This window comes from Ornithodoros turicata, chromosome 7 (genome assembly GCF_037126465.1).
Source record: "Ornithodoros turicata isolate Travis chromosome 7, ASM3712646v1, whole genome shotgun sequence".
NCBI classification, from domain to species: Eukaryota; Metazoa; Arthropoda; class Arachnida; order Ixodida; family Argasidae; genus Ornithodoros; species Ornithodoros turicata.
The window spans coordinates 56,926,720-56,952,910 of NC_088207.1; the positions used below are offsets into that span (position 1 = coordinate 56,926,720).

Sequence of the window (26,191 nt, forward strand, 5' to 3'; positions counted from 1 at the left end):
TCCGACAACATATCCTCTACCTCCGCAAGAACTTTTAATGTAACGATAACGCGCTTGCCCGCTTGCGTTCTGGATTTAATTTGGTCCCGAGCCGTTGCGGTGTTAAACCGACAGTTCTTGTATGTTTGTGGCCGCGTCTTCTCTTCTTTTAAATCTACTCATAAATTTGTTCGAGAAGCGCTAGAAACGCGTAAGTCGCGTCTGGAAATGCTAGGCTGCGGATTGTATTCGCTGGCTCGACGGCCCGGTCCGGCCGCATAAAAACAGGAAGGCGCGGGCCCAGGTCTGTTCGGGCCGTTTGAGTTTCTGGTTGTGCTGCTTGTTCATTCGCGCACGGAACGGACGCCCCGAGGTTGTGGGAACGTAGGTTTCCACAACTGGCGCCCAACGTGGGGCCCGAGCTCGTCTGTTCCGTGGCGGGGAACACGCGTCTTGCGTAGTTTGTAGTAGCTTACTGGTATGCTCCATAACCCGTCTGGACGACTTGCCAGGTGGGCCCTGACGCTACAAGGCTACTCCTTCACCGTGGAGTACAGGCGGGGCTCGGCGAACGTGGTAGCAGACGCGCTGTCCCGCGCGCCTCTACCGGAGGGGGAAGAGGAAGGCACCGGGACGCCTTCTCAACTTCTGGCAGCAGCACAAGTGGCACGAGACGTATCTTCGTCTTGGGGCACGGTCGTGAGCAGAGAACAGCTCCTGAGAACAGCTCACGGTCGTGAGCAGAGAACGCTCAGAGAGCGGACGGCCTTTGTCAGCGGGTGTCGCAGTGGACAGCTGAGCAAGACTCGGCGGACACCGGAACGACTGACGGACGGCACGACTCCTATCTGCTGGGCGAGGATGGCATCCTGTTCAGATACATACCCCAGGCGGATGAGGACGACGGCTCATCCCCGTTCAGAGTCGTGGTGCCACGGAAGTTGCGTAAGTCTTTCATACGTTACTTTCATGACTCGGCCTTGGCAGGTCCCAGCAGCGGCAGGAAAACTTATGAAAAGTTGTGTCGTGTTGCGACATGGCCAGGAATGAGGCAGGATGTAACAAAGTATGTTCGTACCTGTCCCGTATGCCAGGGAGCAAAACCTCGTGGTGGTTTACCCCCTGGGCGCTTACAGCCTGTTCAGAGCAATAGACCCTGGCAGATAGTTGCTTGTGATGTGATGGGACCATTACCCCGTAGCCCTAGAGGTAACCAGTATTTGTTCGTGGTTACTGATCATTTCACGAAATGGGTTGAGCTGTTTCCTCTCAGGACACCGACTTCCCAGAGAGTGTGGGAAAGACTACTCGACCCCTTTTGCCGGTTCGGGTTTCCCGCACAGCTGATCACCGACAACGCAACCTACTTTACAAGTAAGGTGTTCTCAGATTCTTGCGCAGTCTTAGGCATTCAGCACAAGAAGACTTTCCCGTATCACCCTCAGGCTAGCATTACCGAACGTGTTAATCGGAACCTGAAACTGATGTTGGTTGCTTTTACTAGTCAGCACCACCGTGATTGGGATTTTCGCCTGGCTGAGCTGACGTTCGCTACACGGACGACTGTCAACAGATCTACAGGCTTCACCCCGACGTTCCTGAACTTGGGACGAGAGGCGCCTTTTCCAGTGGGGAATGCTCTGGGCCTCCGGGATGGTGCTACCCGGCCTCCTTATTAAAGGTTTGCTGAGGACCTCCGGAGTCGACTGGACGATGCAGCTCGGACGGCTCGAGAGAACCTGGACGTCGCAAGGTTGGACCAGCCTCGCCAGTACAACCGTGGACTTCGGAACCTCACCTACAGCGTGGGTGACCTCGTCCTTCGACGGACTCACCCGCTAAGTGATGCGTCACGAGGCTTTGCAGCTTCACTCGCAGATAGGTGGGATGGCCCGTTCGAGGTAAGTGCGTGCTCCGGCCTCACTTACAGGCTTCGTCGCTGCGACACCGGCGAAGAGACTGGGCCAGTTCACATCTCGGACCTGAAGTCTTACCACCTCCGAGACCCGGACGGAGAGCAGCCCGATTTGCAACCTGCCTTCCTCCAAGACCTGGACCCGGATCCCGGACCTGCGTCCCCGCAGGCGGCGCATGTAGCTGCCACTATCTCCATCGCTAAGCATAGTGCTTGTGATATAGTGCTTTACTAGTGTGATTTCTGTTTTGTGCCAACTGGCTGCTGTGCCTATTCATGTGCTGTTCACTGGTTTCCTCCACGTACAACTCCGACTCGTCTGTATGTCTGTCTGACCTTGTCGAGCCACCTCCTACTGATTGCGTTTTGTTTTTCATTTTCATTTTTGTTGATATTTGTATCGCGTTTGTAGTTCTCTTCACCCTTACCCTTTTCTCTTGTACCATGTGACTTGGTTTTTTGATATATGCTTCACCACTTGTAACAGGTCCTCAAACCTGAAGAAGTGCAGCCTACTGCACGAAAGTCTTGTTTTTAATGTATATAGTAAACAGCTGATGCTCTTAACCGTCTTTGTTATTTTTGATTCTGCATCGCCGGAAACTTGCACATTGTTTTTCTTCACGTTCTATTATTTCTGTTCCACAGTTTTCCGCTGTCTGTTCTAGGGGGGGGGGGGGGGGTGCCTTCTCAGGCGCTCACGGTTTGAGGCCGCCTTCTTACCGTATTCCCTTTTCCCATCATTGCAGGAATCATGCAGCGCCTCTCAAGCGCAACCCCCAGGCGTCGTGAACCCCGTGGTCTCTCCGGCCGTATGGCCTCCCGGTCCCGTTCTCGATGTGGCAAACCCCGCTTCCCAAGCACCTCGCTTGTATCTCTGATAAGTGCCCTCTGACGGCGCTTCATACATCAAAACAAGAATGGCGTGGCCATACTGTGTGAAAGGGTTCTGTGTCTGGCTATTTCCCCCGTATCCCTATAAAACCCATATTACTCCACGCGTTCCCCGACAGCGTGACATATTGTCACTCTTTTGCCTACTCTTTCCCTCTGCCATTCGTGGGTGGAGCGACTTCCTGGATACTGCAGTTCGAACGCGGTCGTAATACATTAGTATATACAATCATGTTCCATTTTGTAACACTGAATCGTGTTATTTTATTTATTTATTACATTTATTTCCGTTTGTCACATTCTGACATTACGACACAAGGCAATGTAATAGTTCCAGGCTGTTGTGGTTCTTCCTGAACCATCACATTCCAGCCATCAGTCTTCCTTACGTCGCTACTGTGGGAAAAATTGACGTATCCGATGTATCAGGTACGACGAAGGCAATGTAATAGTTCCAGGTTACAGTGAAGGTTATAATTCCGTGAGACACATGCATACTATGGCAAGCTGTTAACCATTTGCTCTCGGAGGGCACAGTAGATACGTTCCAGGAGTTGTGGTTCCTCCCGAACCATCGCTTTCCAGCTATCCGTCTTCCTTACCGCGCTACTGTTCCAATTAATGTACCGCACAGCAGCATCTGCCAAGTCAGTCAGGTTCAACTTGTCAGCCAAACGGAGCACATCGAGGACGGTATCCACGCTGAAATTCGATAAAAGTTCTCGTTCGCACATAGACTTGAGTCTCTCCAAGTCGTACTTGTCCGCCATCAGGATAAGGTCGGCTGCCATGCTCTTAATATTCGGCGCTGAGTCGGTGTACATGAATGCCAACATCTCTTCTACGAGTGCTGCATCCGTGTCTTGCAGGTTCACTTCACTCTCGCGCTTCTCTTTCATATCGTTGGCGAACATGGCCCGAAAGACTGGCGAACGCATTGCTAGGACTAGCCTGTGCGCGTGGATCTTCTTCCCGCCATAAGAAACGAGAACAACGTCTGAGGACACACTCGATATCTTCAGCTGCCGAAGGTCTTCTTGTATCGTCGACCCTGTAAGCTGGCCCTCTGTGGAACGGCATGAGGTGGGCTTACGAGGCTTGTACACGGTTAATTCAAAACATAGTGTAAGGACGTCAGAAGATAAATATGGCTTAAATCCGGATAGCTTGTCATATGAAGCGTGCTGGCCTGTACAAAGCTGGATAATGCCGATACTCCTCTTCGTTTCGTCGTTCAGGAACCAAAAGTCGCACTTGGTTCTGACTGTATCGGACCGAACACACCATAGGCACATTTTGCTTCCACCGCTAATTTCCCAACGCCAATCACTATTACCGACCTTAAACGTCGCACTCGAAATCGATTCTCTGCTCTGAACGCTGAAGTGTTCAATCACCCACGTAGCTTTACACGTGCTTTCAGTCATGTCATTGCTCATGTAGTACTGTGTATGGAAGTTCCTTGCCATTCTGGGATGTCGGTCAACCTTATGAAACCACAGAAACGCACTACACAGGACACGACTACGAACGCGAATATTTCGGTTTATCTGTCCGTCTAAACAGCGATGCAACTCCCTCTTTCTTTTGAGGACTCACTTTTCATGGCCCCACGTGACGCTGCTTCAAGTCGGTGACGTATCGGCGGTACCACATATGGTAGAGCTGCCAATAAACACGTGATCTCTCTGTGCGAGCGGAGCAGCGAGAGCGCTCTGTGATCTCGAGGTCTCAGGAGCAGCACTGCTCTCTGAACCGGTTCCCTACAAAACCCGTACTCCCAAAATAGCCATTCGGACTTGGGTTTCCCCACAAGCCTATTATCCTATAACAAAGGCGAAGGTCAAGGGTTTTTCAGGAGGGATGAATGTTCCCGTGGGGGGAGGGGGGTTTCCGGGAGATTGGAGGGCGCTAACGTACAATCGGGAGACTGAACGAAATTCGGAGTCTTTCCGATAATTCGGGAGAGTTGGCAGGTATGTTTATTGCAGAAGCTGGGAAACAGGGTAAAATCGGGTGATATCTGGCGGAAAAGCACGTTTTCGACTGGAAAACAAAAAAAAAAAAAAAACAGCCCTTCGCGCATTTTAGACAAACAGCCGCGCGGAATGTACAATGCTTCGTTCTTCAACGCCCGTCGGTGGCACTTTTCCAAGTTTGGGAGGTTTCCCCGATTTTGCCTCAAAACTGGTTTTCCTGGGTCAAGGCCCTTATTATGGATTATATCATTCTCTCTTACGATTCGTTTAGCTGGTTTGCGAATAGACATTCAATGACAATGACGCAGCGGGGTTGCGGGTAATGGACCATTTCCATATCCGCGTCGCCCCTGGCGGCGGAACGTCGAACGTCGTATGTCTTTTCCCCCAATAAACATATGTTGACGCTTTTCGGACTGGCACGTTGCGTGGGAAAGTAGCGAGAGATGATTGGAAGAATTCGGAAAGAGTGAAAGCGCATTGTACTCATTACCAGTACAAAGAGTGTTGTCAAATGTAGACCTCAAACGTCCGCGTAACCTTGAAACCGATTATCTCCCCCCCCCCCCCCAATGAACATGATAGTCGCCCGCAGATGGCTGCGCATGCCCATACGCTTACTCGGAAAAGGTCCATAGCGATGTTTTCCACTCAAAGATGGCGGACGCAAGGGCTGGGCATGCGCATACGCGTTGTCAGAAATGGTCCATTGCGGCTGGCGGCAGTGCCGGATCTCGGGGGGGAACGCCCCCACGTCAAACATTATGTTTACCGCCAAGCGCTTCGACGGCAAAGAAACACGCCCCCCCCGCCCCCCCCCCCCCCCAACAAGGGTCTCTATCTGTCCCTGGGTATACACACACCACGAGATGCGGGTACGGATTCAGTCACCCGCGCTGGCCCAGCTCTGTAAATGAGTACCGTACTTTTATCCTTTACCGGAAAGAGAAACCCAACCTGATCGTTAGTGATCGTTTTTCTTTTTGGCGGACGCCACGGCCATACAGAACACTATCTCCTGCGGACGTTCGAAATAGATCCCAACGTCCATGTCCTGAAATGGATATCAGATGGACATCTCTGGGAGCTACATGAATGGACGTCCTTAACTGTACATCCGCAGGATGTACCGCAACGGCCGTTTGAAGAATTGCCCGAATAGGGTCCCTGATGGGATGTTTCAGGGAGCATTATCAGAGGAGAGAAAGAGAAACATGGCAGGGTGTGTCGCGTCGTGAGTTGCCTCAAATCAAAAGCAGTAAGAAACACAGACGTTATCATTACAGCGAGTTGATACGCCAAGCACTTCTTCAGTCCAGTGTTATTGGTATACGCAGTCGCATTAAAATGAAACACCTCACCCTTTTGTTTGACTCACAGGCAAACAGGACTCTCGAATTTGTGGAAGCTCGCGAGGCAACCAATATGATTTGGAAAGGTATGCCACTACCTTTCTAGGTTCATAGTTCTAAGAGCTTTTTTGCTCTTTAAAACTTAATGTGCGTAACAGAAATACAAGAAAGAAACAAAAAGGAGCAACTGAGAAAGAAAGATGCAGTGGCCGAAGCTGAAACTAAATGGCTGAAAAAAAAAAAAAACGCCTAGTAAGTCGATCCACTTACGCAGCAGCTCAATAAACAGTATCAAAAATAATGAGAAAATACAGGGCCCTGAGCACGTACGCATGTAAGTCCGTGCAATGTCCCGGCATCTCCGTGTAACGTCCTGCGAGGACAAACGACGGATATTTGTGGGAAGTCCAAACCGTGGCCACTCGGAGATGTGGGGGGACGTCTGTCGGAAAAATGTCTGCCTCCCAGGGAGATCCGAACTTCCGGGACAGGATGTCCCCAGGAACACCCGAGTTTTGTTCTGTTTGGGACTAGTAGCCGTTCAGGACTACACAGGACTACTAGGACCCGTTCAGTGTCCGTAGCAGAGGAACGACACATACTCGCAATGCTACGTCACGCCAGGGGATCGGGCCGGGCCTCTGAGCCCATACAGCATCACTGTCCTGGCTGGATTTTGAGGTTGTTCTTAAATTGCGCAGTGAGGGAGACACAGTTGAGCGAAAATATCTTGCACGTTGGCTCCTGATGGGGGACCAGGGGTGTACACAGAATTTTCATCTCATCACTGTAAATAGCAGTAACCAGACAGCCATATGTTTACCCTTGTATTGTGCAACATTCGTTTTTATACACATTTACATGCTGACCCAAAAGCGTCACACACCGTGTCAGTTCCTTTTGACGTCTGGCGAACGTCATTGTCTGCACTAAGAGGAACACGATACCGTTCACAACACTGTGCCTCCGTGAGCGTCATGAAAAAAAAAAAACAGGTTTGTTGCACGAGGTGGCGACCAGCATAAAGTTCTCTCAACCACCATCGCTCAGAGGCTCCATGACAGCTTTGTTCCTTATATCATCAACTGAAAATGAAACCATCAGGGGTAAAAAGAGAGTCAACGTAAGTGAAAAAGTGATAGCAGCCTCAGGCACAGCCCAAAGATGGGTAAGAAATACGCTCACGCTGCTCGGGGCAGCTCAAATGCGCCGCGATGAAAAGTAAGGGCATTCCATTCGGGGTAAAAATGGCTCCGTACCTCTGTGCGCTTCAGATAAACGTTAGCGAAGCTCGCTGTAACTTTTATACAGTTGCACGAAGTAGTAAAGACAGGTTAAAATTGGAATATGTAAGGTGGAATGAAAAGTGAGAGATGCTCCGAGAGAAATGGTACGAAAGGCGGTTTCAAGTGTTACTAGTTGCAGTCTTGAGCGATGCATCTTAAATGAGAGAAATCGACGCAAGTCCAGAAATTTTTGCATTCGTATGGCGAGTAGAGACCGTGCATAATAATGCCAAAACATTGCAGCGTGCCTAAAAAAAAATGCAAAAATAAAAAAATGCCTAAAAAAATGCTGGTATGGGAATGCAGAGAAAGTGAGACGAAAGAAAGACGGGAATAATTACGCGAATAATGGAGACTTACACGAACAATGGCAGAGGGAGCCAGTGGGTGTGCTACCCCAGAAATGTTTCGGCAATAACATGCAGCTCGTAACACTACGTGGGTAGCACTAACGCTGAGCCCCCGCTGAATAATGTTTTCGCATTATTCGCAATGTGGTTTCAACATGAACAGATATGCACAAAATGATGTATGACAGCATGAGTCAGATTGCAAGAACCTCCGTATTCTTTTCGCCATCAAATTCGAGGATGTCACAACATGATTCATGTGATGATGCAATGTGAATGTTAACGCTAAAACTAGCTGGCTGCACATTTCCTCTTCCCACAGCATGCGCATGTACGTGCACTAGCCATAAAATCACCATCGAGATCTTAGAAATCAACGCGTAGAGCGCCTTAGAACACACCACGTGAAATCTGTAACCGCAAGACGACAAGGTTCATACGCTGCGGAAAAAGAGAGAAAGAAAGAAAGAAAAAAAAAAGAAACGCAGGGTATGATCATTGCAGATCGGTGTGATGACCTCCCCCTCGAGCGTGGATCCAAAATGGGTGGCCAAACGTGCCCGCGGTGATGCCTCTCACCGAACCTTTTTTTGTTGCCGAGCGCGGTAGATGTCGTGGGCGGGAGGCACCAGACCCCCGTCTTCCTCTTCGCTGTCGTCGTGCGCAGCCGTGCCGTCTGCATGTTTGCGTTTGGTGGCGTTTGTGGTCGGCGTCGCCCCTCCCGCCGGGTGCTCAAACAGCTTCAGGTGTTCCTTGGAGACTCCGTTTTCCGTCGGCTTCGGAGCTGCGTCAAGGTGACGGAGAAAGAGGAACTTGAGTCATTATACTCCAGGAGAGCGTTAAGAGTCACAGACGCAGAGGTACTATAAAACCTCTTAATTTCCCCCCGACACGAATTTTTCGCAAAATCAGGCCCAGGGCACATATTCATATACGGGTGGTCCACCGACCGTGATAGAAATTCATACTAAAAAACGTAGGCCTCAGAGAGGCATGCGGTCAAGGGAGTTTTTTTCCTGCCAATAACTTTTGCCACATATTGGTAACATTTTTATTTCATTTCAATTGACAGAAAGTTAATTTCTTGAATTGAACTCGGAAATTTCCCGAGGCAACCAAACGTTTTCTTTGCGGAAATGGGTTCCCCGTGGTCATTTTACTCAGTATAGCACATAATCCCACTCGTAATGCAATGGTAACTGCCTAAATAAATTCGCCAAAAATCCGTGGAAATGAGCCCTTGGCTCCGCCTCTCGTTTGACGGCCCGTAGTTTGAGCGCAAAGCTGCGAAGAAAGGAGGTTACATTGACACGCCACACAAGGGGGGAAGGGTTACAAGTCTTACCCACGGAAGAAACACGCGCGGTGAGTGGCAGAATCAGAGCTATCTTATCAGAAATGAGGTCACCCGACGGCTTGTAACCCTTTCCCCCCATCGTGTGGCGTGTCAATGTAACCTCCTTTATATATTTTAGGTGCAGATAGTTCACGTGACTGCTTTGAAAACCATGTAAATGTGCTCAAAGTACGTACTCTCTAACGAATGTTACTATTTCACAGCACGGTCAGTGTAGGAGGAACAATTAGAAACGGTGCTGGTGATGCTGCTGAAAGAGCTCGCCGTTGTTGGCCTCACACAGGTGGGCAACGTCACGACTAACGCTCTGGGTGAATGTGCATCCTGGGCCGACTTCTAAGGGAAGTGTGCCAACATACTATGTCTGACAGCGTCTGGGTGGACCTACACTGTGAAACGCTCCTTAACGAGTGCAGAGGGAGGTGCCCACCTAAGCCAATCACAGATGTCTTTAGATTCGTGAGCTGAGCTAGAGCTGATCTCTAGGGGTGTGTTTGCGCAGAAGTGTAGAATTCTTTTGTTTTTTTCTTGCTCGCGTGCATTCGGGGAAGACAAGACAGTCTGTCCCACGAAACAGAGGTCCGTCTGCTTTCCTCTTTATCGAGTCTGCTTCGCTTATCAAGTATATCATCGCAGATGCATGGTGACACCCGATCCATGGGATCCAGCCATCCCAGTAGGGACTTTTGCGTTTTCATTTTCACAGATAGGCTTCGTCACATGGGCATACATTATAGTCAGTGACAGCAACGCTTGAGTACAACGCAATGTCCGTTACCTGAACTATTCGTCCACTATACAAGCTATACACACCAGCTGGAGCAAAATAGCTCCAGGTAGCTCCAAAACAGCCAGCGCAGTAAAATGGAAAGAGCATACAATTACGGCTCGCACGTAATTATTTTTCTGTCTCATTAAAGAGCGTAAGGAAGGAAAATTGAGAAAGGGACAAAGCATGTGCACATGTCCCACACAGTGTTCCTACAGAATCTTTGTCATGCACACGTCGGTTGCAAAAAAAAAAAAAAAAGAAGAAGGAACACGTATCCATTTTCGTTATATACTTACGTCTGTCTGGCAACCCCATAGTAAGGAAGACCTTCATGAGCTCATCAATGGCAACGAAGGGACCCTGAGAAGCAGACACGCAGCGAACGTAGAAGTTGAGAAGAGAACGTAGAAGTTGCAACAGCGGAAAAAGCTTACCGTGAAGCACGAGGGTGGGGGCAGACGGGTCATCAGCTCCGAAGCCGCTGGAGGCACCGGGAACACTCCGCCGGCTACAACATGGCTTCCAGTTGCTAGGAACGGAAAATGTTGTCATACGTAAACGTCGTTTAAAGGAGTACAGAGGGCCATCCAAAAAAATTTCAGATTAAGACATCTGATGAAAGTGTGTGTGTCATTATACAGAATAGCGCAAAAGGTTTTGATGTGCGCAATTTGTTTCCCAGAAAAAAAACTCACATAAACGTAGCTCCGCGCGTTCACCCTTAACTCGCCACTCCAGCTATAACGAGGATGAGGAGGTATGATGGCACGTCACCGATGACGGCATAAGGAGACTCGTTCTGGCTTGCCGGTCAGTGGGGGTCAGCGCGTTGTCCCTTTGCCACCGTAAACCTGTTTTGCCAGTTCTCCCGGAGAATTGGGGATAGAAGGAGCGGCCGAAGCATTACCGAGCAAGGAGAAAGGATTTATCAGAACCCCGAACAGACGAGTAGCAGACGACATTTCTCTGGGCCAATCAGCGAGCGTTCTCCTTATGGCGGCAGCGCGAGGTTCCAGGCAGATCACAGGCTGGTACTGCTCTTCACCACCGTTGCGCACGGTCGCTTTTTGCGGCGTATTTTAAATTCAATTTCCGCGATAATTATGACTCTGTGGTGTAAATTACTTCGCAAGGTGCATCTTACTGGCAGACATAACAGTTTTATAGGAAGAAAACTGGGTGTTAAAAATGACTTCTGTGCTACTTTCACACTGATTGGGCACTGGCAGGAGGGTGCTGTTCCGGAGACACTGTCCACCTTTTCCGTAAATCCGACGTACAAGGAAAATACCAAGGAAGAATAGTCATCAGATAAGCCGCACCGGTGGATAAGTCGCAGAGCGCCCGCAAGAAAAACTGCGCATAAGCTGCGGCTAATACGCGTGAATCACGGTACATCCAGGATGAGTGGCTATTGCTAGATACGATAGGCACAGAAAATATGGTAACGTGGACGATACTTACGACAAATCTGCTTGGGCTTGAAAGGGATCATCTGAGCTGTGTCTGGCCTTGGGTAGTTGTATGTCTTCACGTCATTGCTCAGGGCCTCCTGCATGACGTCGCGCTTGGTCGGGGACACTGTTGCCTGCTGCCTCGTCAGCTCCTTTGAGATGAAATGCGCAATCACAAAATAGGTTAAGCATTCACGGCTCATCATATACCAACCAGCACAAGTGGATAACAATCCAATCCCGCCCACACTTTCATTCTTTGTCTCAAAAACACTCACGCAATACCACGTATGCATGACGTTGACTCTTTTTCTGTCTTTTTTTCAACATGCAATGTCAGGAAATGTCAGACTCAAGCCCCTAGCTTTCTTTGGGATTCTGCGAGCAAGAGAACACAAGCAAAAAAAATGTTGCAGCATTCTCCAAAGATCGTTTACCAACTCGTCCCACATGCTTTTCCATCCTTCCGTAACTTTCTAGTGTGCAACAAAAATTAGACTCAACTCCAACAATTTCTCTCCAGGTATTCCCATCGTTAAAACTTCTTCCGTCGCGGCATGTTCAACCATGTAACTGCCAGAAGTGTAGGTCGGGTTTCACCCACGAAAATGTCGCAGATCGATTGAAACCCTGACGTAACTCTGTAATGTATCAAGTATTCCACGAAAAACACGTGATTCTGAGGGAAGCAGCAACTTCCGCGAGGCATGGCCAAGTCCACAAAGCTTTGCGGAATCGCAGAAAGCTAGGAGCTCCAGCCATAATGTAGGTCACACGCTTATCGTTCTCACAGTTCTCGTTAATGTGCAAAAGTGTGAAACATATCCTACCCTGTATCCCAGTGCTTTGAGCTCCTGCGCAGTGCAGGGGTAGAGATCCATAAACCTGTACCTATCTACGAGCAGAGCAGTCTCCTTGCCTTCAAACTCCTTTAACTGTAACCATTAAAATGTAATAAAATAAAATAGGTACAACAGTCACTCTGCACTGCGCGCTTTAGTAGAAGACCACAGTACCTTCTCAATTGCGGCTGCTCTCCGTTTTTCCACTTTCAGTATGCTGGAGAGGTCCCCGATGTTCGACTCAAACTCGAGGAACTTGTTCCAAATTTCACTGAAATGACGAAGACAGGACCAGTTAAAGAAAGGAAACTTAAACCGGAATATATTACAACTTACAGGGACTTTTCGGGAGGCAAGGAGCCAGATGTCAGCACACGCTCGAAAAGTACCCTCGTGTTGTTGTCCTCTGAAAATGTATGCATGTGAGCCTAGCAGGTGCAGCTGGTGCCCTCTACAATGCAGTCATTTATTCTCAAAGCCCTGTGTCTAATACTAGGCAAATTTGTAAATACCAATAATTTTATAATAAATACTAGGTCTAGGTAAATTTCTACTCCAACTATCGTCACTGTAAGTAACCCAGAAACCAAACTAGCCAAAGTACAAATTGCCATCTTGTGTTCATATGAAGCATGATGAGTGATTCCTTTCTTTTTTCTTTTTTTTCACCTAAAAATTTTCCCTTTCAGCTAATTTTTACACTGCTTACAGGTACTGAAATAAAACTCCGAAACACAAGAGCGTAGTATCGTGAATGTAGCATGCGTTTACTTACCATTTAAATGCGACAAGTAGTCGATGTAGGCCAGGATGTAGTCCGAGTTGTCGCCGTGCTTCTTCAGGCCCAGCTCGAAAATTTTAAAGGCGACAGTTTTTTCCTGGAACGAAAGCAAGACTTAATAACCGATCTGTCGTATGTCCACGCGACTCACTCCGGCTTGCCAGCTCTGCAGCTTGCCACAATCTCCAACAACGAAATTAAAGGAGCAGCAGAGTGCAATCCCGAGTGAAAACCATTACTAGAGAAACAACCTGAAGTGAGCATACCTTACTGCAGTAGTATTCCATGAGAGCAGCCGACACGTAAACTTGGTGCGTGGACCTGGGATCCTCTCTCGCCTTCTTGAAAACTAGACGAGCCGTCTTGATGCCTTCAGCGCGACGCGCAAACTTCATGTACTGAATGTAGCCCTGGAGACAAGAGTATCTTCGATCAGAGGGTACTTCACGTGTACCAACATGCCACAGCGCACCTCTTAACATTGCTTACCAGTGTGGGGTCTATGTCTGGAATATCAACATATTTCGTGTAGATCTGATGAACTTTGTCGTGCTTCATGCGACCCTATGGAAAAGTCATAAATATGTGATCCAGAAAAGCAAAGGGAAATTCAATAGCACCACAACTGAGATGCAGTGCACAAAAGTACACATATATATGTATACACAATATATTGAAGCCAGGGAGATCCCAAGCTGCAACTAATCTCGGTTTCATGCTGGCACTACTTTGGCCCTATGTCGTTTAGGTCGGCCATATACGTTGGCCCAAACTCCAGCAGATTAAGCCAGGCCACATTAGGCCAACGTCAATCTCCTACCTTGACCCGGTCACTGTTACGTAGGTCGGGCCGACAACTTTTAGTCTGACACTGTACATTGGGCCGACTTTGTGCCGACATTGTTTTTCCCGTTGGGTGAGGATGCCACTGTGGCCCGCGGGCCGTGTTTAGGCCAATGTCAATCTCCGACCTTGACCCGGTCACTGTTACGTAAGTCGGGCCGACAACTTTTAGTCTGACACTGTACATTGGGCCGACATTGTTTCTCCCGTTGGGTGAGGATGCCAGTGTGGCCCGCGGGCCGTGTTTAAGCCAATGTCAATCTCCGACCTTGACCTGGTCACTGTTACGTAGGTCGGGCCGACAACTTTTAGTCTGACACTGTACATTGGGCCGACATTGTTTCTCCCGTTGGGTGAGGATGCCAGTGTGGCCCGCGGGCCGTGTTTAGGCCAATGTCAATCTCCGACCTTGACCTGGTCACTGTTACGTAGGTCGGGCCGACAACTTTTAGTCTGACACTGTACATTGGGCCGACATTGTTTGTCCCGTTGGGTGAGGAAGCCAGTGTGGCACGCGGGCCGTGTTTCGCACTCACCTCCTCAAAATCGGCATACGCGAAATAGAGGAGCATGTTCTTTTTTAGCAGCGTCGTCGTCGCCCGTTCATAGACGGCAGCCGCTTCGTCGGAGAACATCTTTCCGGCGTTGAGGTCACCCTTGTCCGTGAGCAGCTTACTGGAGTGTTCCAGAAAAAGTGCCGCCTCGTACCAGATGTCAGGATGGTGCCCCAAGCAGAGAAGGCCTTGCTCGTAGGCAAACATCACTGCAAGACATTAGGGTATTACATTATCGAGAAATTTTAGCTTGTCAATAATATATGTTATCGCAAAGTGCGTTTTATTTTTTAAATACATCAGGAGAAAATGGCAAAAAAAGTTTACCTCGCTTCGTTATAAGTGCATGGTCTTCCGTACGTAGGGGATTGCTTTTTTCCCATGCTATGTATTTCTTCCAGAGTTCCACCTTAATGCATTGACAATGCATTAGTATACATTGTTGCGTTGTCCACCTTATAGTGCACACAGCACAAATGTTAGCTTAGTAGAAGGAGAACACTGCGTTACATAACAAAGAGTAAACAAAGGTTTTGGACGTTTCGACATCTATACGGACGTCATCATCCTGCGAAAGATGATGATGACGCTTTCGCTGATGATGACGTCCGTATAGACGTCGAAACATCCAAAACCTTCGTTTACTCATAGTTATGTAAGCCATTGCTCTCCTTCTATTAAACATGACTCCTGGCTTCTGGTCTATTTTCAAACACAAATGTTGGCATAACGTGGAACGTAACCACGAGAATCAGGTGAGTCCATAAACAGAGTAAGTTGACTATAAATGTGACTACCCTATAAATATTTTGCATGTTACACTGGTGCAGAAAAAAGTACACAATAAATTTTTCAGAAAAATAATGTTCTTAGAAAAAAGTCTCGCGGGAATACGAATCGAAAGCAGCACAATGTAAAGCAAATTGTGTGCCATGCAATTCACTGAGCCCGACAAAGGTAAGGTGCTAATTAGTTAATCCACATTAATTAGTTAATCACAGTCACCTGCTTCAGCTCCTCAGGTGTACCCAGCGGTGGCACGGAAGGAGCATTCTTGTTCAGTCCCCGCGTTACCGCTTCATACTCTTTGGCCACCCTCCTGGCGTTCATATACTCTCTACTACGATCCGTTATCATCTTCTCCGCTATCAGAGAATTGATGCCCTGCACGGAAGATGGTATCAGCATCACGGGGACAGGAGAGCGATGCTACGAAATCTGTTTACCTGCTCATAAAGGATGTAGTCTTTCCAGAGTTGCTCGATGTTCATCATTGGATTGACGATGCCCCGCTGGTAGATTTTCCTAACGGCCGTGATTCGCTGGTTCTCTGCGTACGATCCGACTGCCTCTCTACAGATGCAATTTTAGAAAAAAGAACATGTTTGTTATTGTCATCCCAGCCCTAGCTTATTGTGAGAAATGCAACATTACTTGTGCGACAGTGTGTGGTTGTCACCAGCGTTAAGTGCATTAAGTGACTCTGACAGTGTTATGCGTTATACAAAAGTGACTAAGCTGCCTGAATGCTTTCAAATCAACTTTATTCTTTGTCTTTGTTAAGATTTGATTACTCCAATACTGAACACCATTTTCTACACCTCAGTAAAATAGCAATCAATCTTGAGAAAGAGAATGCACTATTCTCTCTCTAGTCTCGTGTTATCACACTTATAAACCTGCTACACCGTGCAATGCTGCCATCACTGACTGTCAACCCGTCAACCTTATCTCCAAATAAGGCAGAAATTTCATAAATCTGATAGCAGTGCTCTTGATGCAGCACTCCCTTGCTTAAATAATTTATCGTCTTATTTTGTTCTCAGAACAGCAGCAACAGCACAGTTGTAGCAAACATTCTTAGGCCTGCACTTGTGACAGAAACGCGAAAGCTAATGCATCAGCAGGTTAACAGGGTTGACAGCCCAAGGCGCTGCCATTTTGCGAAACACTCGTAATGATAATTGCATCACTTTTCTATCATTGTGATAAGGGTGCTACAGTCCATCACCTGGCATCAATCCTCATTCTTCATTTTCCCATGTCGTGTCTGTGGCAAAATTTTCGTGACAACGTATGCAAGAAACATCTTCAAAGTAAAAAAATGAAAAGAAAACGGCTAGGAAGCAAGCGAGCTGGTGAAGATGATGCATAATGTAAAACCCCCGAGACTAGGGAACACGAAAGGACAGGTTCGTGTTCTGTCTGTCCTTTCGTGTTCCCTAGTCTCGGGGTTTTACATTATGCATCATCTTCAAAGCGTTCCATACTTACACACTCTTGAGGAAGTTGATGTAATCGTTCCAAATGGGATACGAGAGGATGTCCATGCCCATCTTGTCCAGGGCAAAATCGTACGCCTGCGCCATTTTTTCCCTGGACGGATCGGAAGACGGCGCATTAATATATGTTGGGAATAAAATTTGCGTTTCATCCTACCTGAATGTGGGCAGTGCGCCTTTTGTCTCTTTGACGTAGCACAAGTAGCACTTCCACAGGTCTATGTTCAGTACTTTCATGAGGCACCTTTGGAACAGCTGAAAGAAGACCACATAAGTAGTTCCTTTAGCAGTGTTGATAACACGAGAAATTATAATCCGCAATATAGGGACGCAAGGTTTAGATGCTGCCGTAATATTTCCACAGCTATAGATGGTACGGTAACTCACAAGGAGGCCAAGCTTAATGTCACACCTGCTGTACCAGTGTTCAAGTGGAATGAGGGGTGAGTGGTAAGAGTCTTCGTGACAGCGTTCAACAAGTATCCACACTGCATTCGTGTTCAACACAGTAACGTACTTAAAGGTTTCATGCTTGGTTGCCTTCGAAGTGGACCCCATCTGAAGCCACGTATACGCTTAGCTCAGTGTTGCTTCAACTGAGGGAGGTATTGTTGAAGACTTATTTTGAAAAAGTAAAGAGCTGCTTCGTCATATTTTTTTGTTTGAATGTCCCGAACGTTCAGAAGTCATCTTTCAATCAATCACATTTCAAACTGATTTAATTTTCTTTCTTTTTACGATTTTTGAGTGATAGAAGTGTGAAGCTACGACTTCTTCCTGCTTATAAAAATCACATTGCACTTGAAATAAAGAAGATTTAAGGATGTGCTGTAGATTCAAACAAATGTGATGCTACTGCCTCTCAGCTATTGCCAGGGAGGAGAGCTCCGAAACCCAGAAAGCTCGAACGTCGGCACACAAAAAAATGACACAACACAGCGTTATGTGTCGTTTTTTGTGCGCCCACACTCAAGCTTTTTTCAGCGTAGAATTCCTCCTCCACCTAACCTGTGTTTGTGCCATTTTATCGTAACACTCCAAGAAATACTGGAGTCAGTGGAAGCGGCACCGGGTCAAGTGTGAGGCTTCACAAGGGGGACTACTCTGACGGTGACTAAGCTTCTGTTTGTATGTTTCTTTTTAGAATATCGATACAGTCTAGATACTTCCCCGACCGCCCTCATACATCTATGTGGGTACAAAACTATTTTTTTTTTATCCAACATTGCACATTGGAGTTTGGAACCTCGGTGGTGACGGAACTGCTGTAGTCAGCCACGCTCAGGCGGGCAACATTACAACTATCACAGGGGGCGTTGTGCCTCCTGGGCTGACTTCACGAGGGCACCTTACTGACCGATCCACTGAGGACAGTGGAATGCAGCTAGATTGTTAAGAATATTCTGTGAGAATTTCTATAGCTTTCTGTATGACTTTCAATGCGCGACTTCTTTTAACTGTAATATGCAAATTCAATCTCTCTTTGCCAACACCCATTGATCCTACTCAATGCAAGCTGCATAGGTCCCCTCCTGGACGTTGATAGCTTTTCAAGGAATGAGGCCCCTTCGCGTTCTGCTATGTTGTGTGTGTGTGTGTGTGTTGGGAGGGGGGTAGGATAAATGGAAATAAATAAAAGGAAAGATGATATGAAAGACAAAGGGGATAAATGAATCATTTCCAGTCTAGAAACCTGACCACAAAATAAATGAACACCCGCTACATTTGTCCGAGGTTCGAAAGCTGAAAAAATACGTCCGACAAGCAGGTTTTGTGGGTCAACATTGTTCTTTTCAATTGGCTGGTTAACGTTAGATCACTTTTTGAGTGCATTTCTCACTCTCCAATTACACTCATTTGAATCACACTGTGCCCCTTTACTGCCCTTGCAACTTACTCAGCTCCCAAAACATATGGAACAAGCTGTCTCAGCTATTCACTGTTACCCTGGGATACCATCTTTCTCTATTCGAAGACTCCCTCCCAAAGATTTTGCCTGGATCCCCCACGACCCCTCAAACTTTTCTTAAATGAATATGGATGTCACATCCCCCTCTCACCAACACAAAACTTTTTTTTGTGACAGTTATTTTAAGAAAGTAAGCAGCCATTTTTGTGCACATCTAGAACAGTATAGCCTTTTCATATGCATGTTCTGCCCAGTAATCATATTTATATGCAGTTCTTTGTATTCATATATAACGAAAAGTATCGTAAAAGATGCGTGAAAGAGTGACTGCTGTGCAGTCTCAAAGGTACCATTAAAAAGTGACCCAATAAAATAGGGAAATGATTGTAAATATACTTCTTGTCTACACCGAATAAATTAAGTTCCTTTCAGAGAGCAACTGTGGCTTCAAAAGCGTTAAAGACTTTCATCTTTCTTTTGAAAAATAGAACTTGCTATGCCACAGTAAAATAATCCTCTGACAAGTTTTAAAAGGTTCGTGGGACATTTCCTATTTCTTCAATATGGTAAAATTAGTTTGCATTCCCCTTTTAATCTTGTTATTGATAATGTAAGCATATTTCCCTGCAGATCATAGATAAACACAAAATCCTATGTGCTGGTTAAATTTCCAATTACCCACAGGATAGTGTAGCTTGGAATGTACGTGGAAAAAAAATGTGCACTACAGCGAAACGGCTGCAAATTATTCGACCAGAACCCAGTAGTACACTTCGGTCAAAATTTCAGAATGAAAATTATTGTTCAATTGCTTTTCGTGTGATTACGTGGGTGTTAAAGGCACGCGTGAATAATTCCTATAATTGATTCTGCATTTCAAAATGTCTGGCGATGTTGCGAATGAATTATATCCCATTAAGATTGTGGACGAGGGGGATCTATGTATTTTGAGTCAAAGTGAGCTAAAGTGTCACTTAGATAGAACCACGCAGAGATTGAATGCAGTGCCAATAAAATCAACCGCCCCATAGCTACGTCTCTCGGCAGTTTTATACGTACCTTTTCCACTCTTTCGTAATTCCGTGACTTCATCTGCAGGAGGAGGGGACAAGGCAACAGATGATTACACAAGAGAAACGAATAACTTGACTGAGTGAAGACTGCACTGGACAAACTGAAACTTTCTTACACCACCTTACATACCAGCTCACGATATGTATCCTCGATAATAACAGCAATTATAATAATAACCATAATTTGTATATACGAGATCCCTCAGACATGAACTATGCTCTAGTGCTTATACACATTCTTTGTTGTCGAACCTGACCTTTTATTTGAAATTTACTTTTTCACCCCGACCCCCTTGCTCCGCGAGAAGTTTTTCTTCAACTTGCAGCTGAGTCACACAGTTTGCTGCTACAGTATGACGGGCGTGTATTAGGCAATTAATTATATGTGCAGGCTATCTGGTGTAGAAATGCTCTAGTACAAAAAGTCTGAGTATGAGTACGCAGAAAGCATGACACAACAAACTCAAACGGGCAAAGTATTTAATTTATGCAACAACAAACCAGATGTGCACACAGGAAATAAGGATAAGAGGGAAATAAGGAAAGAGGAAAGGGAAATAAGGAAAAGAGGAGCAGAAGGTCTCAAGGGAAGAGTAGGTCTTAGGAGAAAGGGTCTAAAGGGTCGCAAAATGGTCTAAAAGAACAAGGACAAGCACAGGCAGTCTGAGGTTCAGATAACACCCTTGAGTGCTTGTGTTTAGTATTGTTCTTGTGGTCCCTTGTTCTCTTTCTCAGGCATCGCCAGCAGTTTTTGAACAGCACTGCCAATAGGAATGGCTAGAGCTCAGAAATTTGACTTCTCTCTTATCAGACGACCAGCTTCCACTCATTTTCAAAAACACAAAAATTGAAGCAGATAAAGCGAATTTGTGTCAAGTTTGACTCTCAAGCGTTGTAGTCGGTGCAGAGAGGGACGTAAAGTTAATAATCGGACATCTCGCGTATTACGTTGACCAGGGACTTTCTCAGTGCCTCAAATTTCAAATGCGAATACATCTTATACGAATACTATGCGTGACAGTAGCCAGCCAATACGGTTGTACTACAAAATTCCTACCCCAAAGGATGAAAACCCTGATATCAACCTTGACAATAAGCAACAACAAAAGAAAGTAACGAGAGACAGCAAGCCGTGGTTCCACATCCTTTCACAGATGTGTCCGTCCTGAAGCTCGAGGTAACTTCCTTTTAATTCAGATTTCAAGGACAGTTCATCTTGCATCCCAATTTTTGACTCAACTTTATTTGTTTGGCCTTGGGACTGGGGATTCGGGCTCAATCACGAACCCATGCCTACTGTGCTGCATCATATTCTAGCAATCCAGATGCACACAGGAAATTGAAATTGAATTAAAATGGACTACATAAACAGCAGTCCAGACTAACGAATAAATTAACTCAACCTAAACCCACTGTTGTACGCGCAAGACTTGAGCGTAGGTCGCTAATGCAGCGTCGAGATCGTTGATGGCGGATTTATGTTCGGGAAAGTTATGCGCTGGTGTGCGCCATTGCCATTTCGGACATTTTACTTGTCGCCCACTCTCAGGTCTTTCTAACCATGGAGCTTACCCACCAGCCTGGATGTGTTTGCCACTTTATGATCAGTGAAAATCAGTAAAAATTTAGAAATTTTTGTTGCTATAGAAAAAGCCTAAGACAGACTGTAATGCATTTCAAAGAAAGAAAGAAAAAAAATGCTGCCCTGTAGAACTTTCAACTTGCCACTGTTCACTGAGGTATTCAAAAGGGGGAGAAGGAATGCACAGGTAGCCCTACAAGAGTACAATACACGGCAGAGAGCAGCTTTGCATCAAATGTCATGCTGCAAGAATCATATATCACCATCGCACCATGTTAGACTACAAAGGCGGTGCTCCGGTGATACTGTTTCGTAATTATATATCTTACTGATAATGCTGGGTTCAGGGAAAACCTTTTGCAATGCATACTGCAGAAAGTACCAGATTGAGAGATGGGGGTTTTTCAGTCAGGATACGAGACACACTTCACCGATCAAAAACTCATCGCCTTTGCCTTCCATCACCCCAAATTATCGATAACACCATCCATGGCAAGTTTTACTTCTAAATACTAGACCCACATGGGAAAACATTTATGAAAACATGCCCAGCAGTGACTTTGTGACCACGACCAACGTGACAACTGTTGCAACATGCCAACAGTTATCTTTTTAAATGACAAAACGTAAGATTATTCATTTGTCCAGTGCAACCTTCGTATCACTCCGATAAAAAAAGAGTCACAGGGACACAATCAGACGGGCAACAAGCTATAAAGTGCATTTCCAAAGGTTTATTGCACACTACAGAGAGCCCCAAATGACACCCCTTTATGGTATGAATACATTACCCTATTTTAAGTATACCAATACTACAGGGTCCAAGAAGGAAAACTGTTTTTATTTCTTCCTTCGGGCCACTTATGCTTTAAAAGAAATGAGACAGGACAACCGTGTAATGTGTAATCGTGTCTGTGATTTCCAGTGTGTGGTGAACATTAATGTGAGTACTGCATTCACACATCGTCCAGGCCATGCAAATGCTTCTTTCAAGCCATACTCATATATTTAAAAGGAGTTGTTGCTGTGGAAATGCTTCCCACCTCTTTCTTTTTTCTTTTTCGAGGCAAAAAAAATTGGCATCGCCATTTTTATAGTGATGTTAAGCTTGCATACGTATTTCTTTGTAGAACACATTTTATTATAAACTAAACTGAAATAAGTAAATAAATAAAGCGAGATAAAAGCAAAATCCTACATAGTGGTCACATTTTGAACTTCCTGTACAAAAAAAAAAAGTGCGTTCCAAGAGGTACACACCGTTGTGAAGGGGCAGTGCCGTAATGTTACAGCCCAGATAAACACGCCTGGCTGCTTAGTAACATAACTTATCTATCAGGGCAAAAAGAAAGACAAGAAGTACTAGGTCTTGTTTCAAACTTTTTCCAACTTTTATATTACGCTTAGCTTAACAATGTTTCGGTTACTGAAAAAAGATATTGAGCTGGAGCATTGTTTCAACACATTCAAACAGCATGTTCAGGAAGCAATGTTGCTCAATTGAGTTTTCTCCAGCACAGGCATTCCCAGATGAAGCGATGACACGCTTCCGATTCAACTAACGCCAGTATTCCGCCAGTATTACCTCAACAGAAATGGCCAACTACCTGCGGCATTCAACGACTTTCTGAAGCAGAAATGATGCATCACCGACAAGAATCTCAATCTCGTAATCAATTGGCAACATTGCCCCAGATATGATGCAGATTCACATTCAATTTCACTCAAACCACTCCAATCACCAACCATTCATATCCATTCAATATTGCACACCCAGCAACATTCATTCAAAATCACACCAATTTATTTCAAAAGTATAGTCCCCAGTTGGACTACCACCAATACCAAGACACTATCAACGATAATGTTACAATTAATACTGCTCCGATTCCAAATAAGCGACCACTAGATGTTTCCGTGCTGGCGTTGTCCACAAACTGCACAATAGTTCAACGCACACCGTATTGGATCGTTCTCGTTTGGGTTGGACTACTATTGGACTACTTGGACTTCTGAATTGTTAAGTACTAATTGATTTAATTGTTAATTTAGCATGTATTTTTGAGCACGTAAGCCACAAAGACTAATTATTTCTCAGCCATTACTCTACCATCTGTCGATTACCTAAAGAGATATCCCTATTGAGGTGGCGACTTTCGAATGTCCGTCCGTCCATCCATAACAAGCACACAACCAGTCATTCACGCAAGCACACGGATCCAAAATGTGTGTGTGTGTGTGTGTGTGTCACACAGAGAAAAACAATGTTGTGCATGTGTGGCTTCCGCAGCAATCAGAGACCAACTCAGAAAAAGAGACCACAGACTAAAAGAAGACACCCTCAAACCCTGACAGAGATTATGGGACTTTGGAAACATTTATTTAGTCCACATCTCAGACCATGAGACTAGCACGGTGCACATCTGATGCTTCAGAATTTTTCTTTCCACATTAAAAAATAAATAAATAAAAAGTTTGTGAACAACGATTCGATCGATAAAAGATTTTCTGCTGGCTGTACATGTCAAACAACTACTTCAGCAAATCAGGATATCATTCAAAAACTTATTCTGTCAAGTTCTGTCACGATTCTATCGCGGCTTACAAATTAACGAGCTTTTATTATTGAGATTTATTATACAAATGATTGAGAATTTGTGGTTTTCGCAGTCTACCCGAAGCAATTGCAGTTATGAATTTGCTGTGACCACGTTACCTCTAAGCCTTCCCTTTTGTTGCTCTGAATGTGTCCTCCCTCACCCACCAAATAGAGCCCAAAAGAGCACCAATAGAGCACCTCATAATTACAACATCAAAAGTCTGTGCACCATTGGCACCATCAATCTATGGTGCCATTTTCTGCAAAGACACGCTGCATTATTAAACTTCGTTGCGCGTGATAAAAAATTCTGGGGCATCAGGGGCGTGCACATTGAACACCAGTTAACGCAAGTGACGATGTGGAAACGTTATTCCTATAGAGAGTAGGAGAAAAATGTGACATATACGAAACCTCGTGCTCTATGTATATCTTCCAGTATCGGCCAGCGTTGGGGAACTGCGTCACGATCTTCTCGTACAGCATGCGCGCATCCTCTATCTTCTTGTTCTGCATGAAAAGTGCACACAGAGGAAGTTTAGAACCTTGCCGTCACACTTGTGTGTGTGTGTGTGTGTGAGGGTTGCTGTTCCACACGACGACTGAAGGCTTTGCATGGAAACTCTGGGTTGCACCATAACATCAAGCTGCTCGTGTCCTTGGTAAGGTTTGAACCTGTAAAGCTGGAATCTGTAGGCTAAGCCTTAGGTAACCTGAGGCAGCGTTCACACAGGGCAACTTTTTGCAGCAACTATCGGCAACTTTGGAGTTGCTGTCAGCCGGCAACCTCCAGCAACTCGAGTTGCTCCGAGTTGCTGCGAATCGCTCCCGGACCGAAAACTTGAGAAGTTGCTCGTGCATCGGCCAATCAGAGAGGGAAGCATTGCCACGTGACTCCCGATGGCGTTGTGGATTTCGTTCGTGGGTTCATAGGTTCAAATCCTGGAGGTGCAGCTAAAAAATAACTTTTTCTTTTTTACGAACTTCACGGAAACATATCAGTTGCCACTTCTGGACGGCAATAATGATCTATTGGAGCAATAAAACTGACTGAAATTTGATAAACAGCAGCTAAAGAAAAGATTCCACCAGTTCGATTCGAACCCACATTGTCCGGTCGCCATAAGGTTGCTTGTGGGTGGAGCTACAGAGTTGCTGCGTGTGAACGCGGACTCGAAATTGCTCAAAAGACATTGGTTTGAGTTGCTTCGAGTTGCTGGGAAAAGTTGCCCCGTGTGAACGCCGGCTTAGGTAACCTAACAGCCTTTAGTGACATCAGGATTGATGTGGGCTGCGAAGCAATATATTTTTAAACAATATTTTGGATCCCCGTCGAACTTAGGCTGTCCCGCAAGAAAGCCAACAGTCAAAACATGGAACGACAGCCAACTAGTCGCCGAGTTGTAGTTCATCGCAAGAACGACACTTAAAACGTGGTAAATTCCTTCGGTCCTTCCGGTGTGACGTTGTAGCGTACCTGTGCATCTCGCAGGAGAACGCTCCATGCCTCGAGATCGTAGGCATTCTGTTCCAGACGTTTCTCAGCATTCTTCACCCTGTCCGGAATGTAACCCTGCAGGAGGGAAGAGATGGTTTTGTAACTTCAGAAGCGCAATGTTGCAGCCAACCACCTTGACATTAGTCCTAGCACCAAACAAAGATCATGCGCTCGCATAATGATGGAATCCAAAGTGTTACCAAATCGTGCTAGGAAATTAATATGCGCCGGTGCTAACTGCAACTGAGAACATATGGCAGCCAGGGAATCTGCGCAAAAGTACCGTAATGAAGACTAGAGCTAGTTTAGTATTAGGCCTAACGCATCGTGGCTACAGTTAAAGGTTCACTAATCGTGTTTCCTTTTATAGTCGCAATACGCACAATACGATTCACATTACCTCCATCTGTGCCATACTTGCTGCTTCCTTGCGCACCTGAAGCAAGCAAAGCAAATAACTACTAAAACGCGCCTAAAGGACAGCCATTACAAAGATTTCACCGAAGTTGATTGTACTGGATTGCTATGGATACCGTTGGATACGGATATGACTTCAGAGGGAATGTTGGCACTGCCGATAGGACTGCCTTCGTAGAGATGCAGAATCTGATGAAATTAATTTATTGTATCCGACTAAATGAAGTAAGTTTTCTATTGCATAGCATTTCTATAGTTTTCTATAGTATATTGTGCTACTGTAAAATTTACCTGTCAACAATTTCCTAAAATTCGTTTCGCTGGGAGGGCGGGGAGGATACATATGCCCACGAGGGAACAGAAGAACGGTTACGCGCAGAAATAATGCTGGGTAATTAAGACATAAGTATCTCTACATGGAGATCTCTCCAAGGTCATTTCTGTTCCTTAATTTTCTATGGCCAAACCCATGG

General features: G+C 45.8%; 2 protein-coding genes across 3 annotated transcripts; both read right to left on the reverse strand.

The window, feature by feature from the left end:
* Positions 1-3,228: 3,228 nt before the first annotated feature.
* On the reverse strand, positions 3,229-4,327 carry LOC135400144 (speckle-type POZ protein-like). The gene has a single exon (XM_064631879.1). The coding sequence runs from the start codon at positions 4,255-4,257 to the stop codon at positions 3,286-3,288; it is 972 nt and encodes a 323-aa protein (XP_064487949.1). The 5' UTR covers positions 4,258-4,327; the 3' UTR covers positions 3,229-3,285.
* Positions 4,328-6,933: 2,606 nt separating this feature from the next.
* LOC135401694 (cleavage stimulation factor subunit 3-like) lies at positions 6,934-25,833 on the reverse strand. Of its 2 annotated transcripts, XM_064634217.1 has the most exons (21): positions 25,702-25,833; positions 25,281-25,376; positions 24,218-24,313; positions 19,609-19,641; positions 16,798-16,895; positions 16,633-16,734; positions 15,585-15,711; positions 15,364-15,522; positions 14,686-14,767; positions 14,341-14,567; positions 13,451-13,525; positions 13,228-13,371; positions 12,956-13,058; positions 12,517-12,586; positions 12,355-12,451; positions 12,169-12,273; positions 11,349-11,490; positions 10,319-10,413; positions 10,181-10,244; positions 8,340-8,539; positions 6,934-7,204 (listed from the first exon to the last, which is right to left on the reverse strand). In XM_064634217.1, exons 1-21 carry the CDS (start codon positions 25,714-25,716, stop codon positions 7,193-7,195), a joined length of 2,142 nt encoding a protein of 713 aa, XP_064490287.1. In that variant the 5' UTR covers positions 25,717-25,833; the 3' UTR covers positions 6,934-7,192. The 2 variants fall into 2 exon arrangements, with proteins under 2 accessions (XP_064490287.1, XP_064490288.1); XM_064634218.1 differs by lacking the exons at positions 16,798-16,895; positions 25,281-25,376; positions 25,702-25,833 and having other exon boundaries at positions 24,218-24,256.
* Positions 25,834-26,191: the final 358 nt, after the last annotated feature.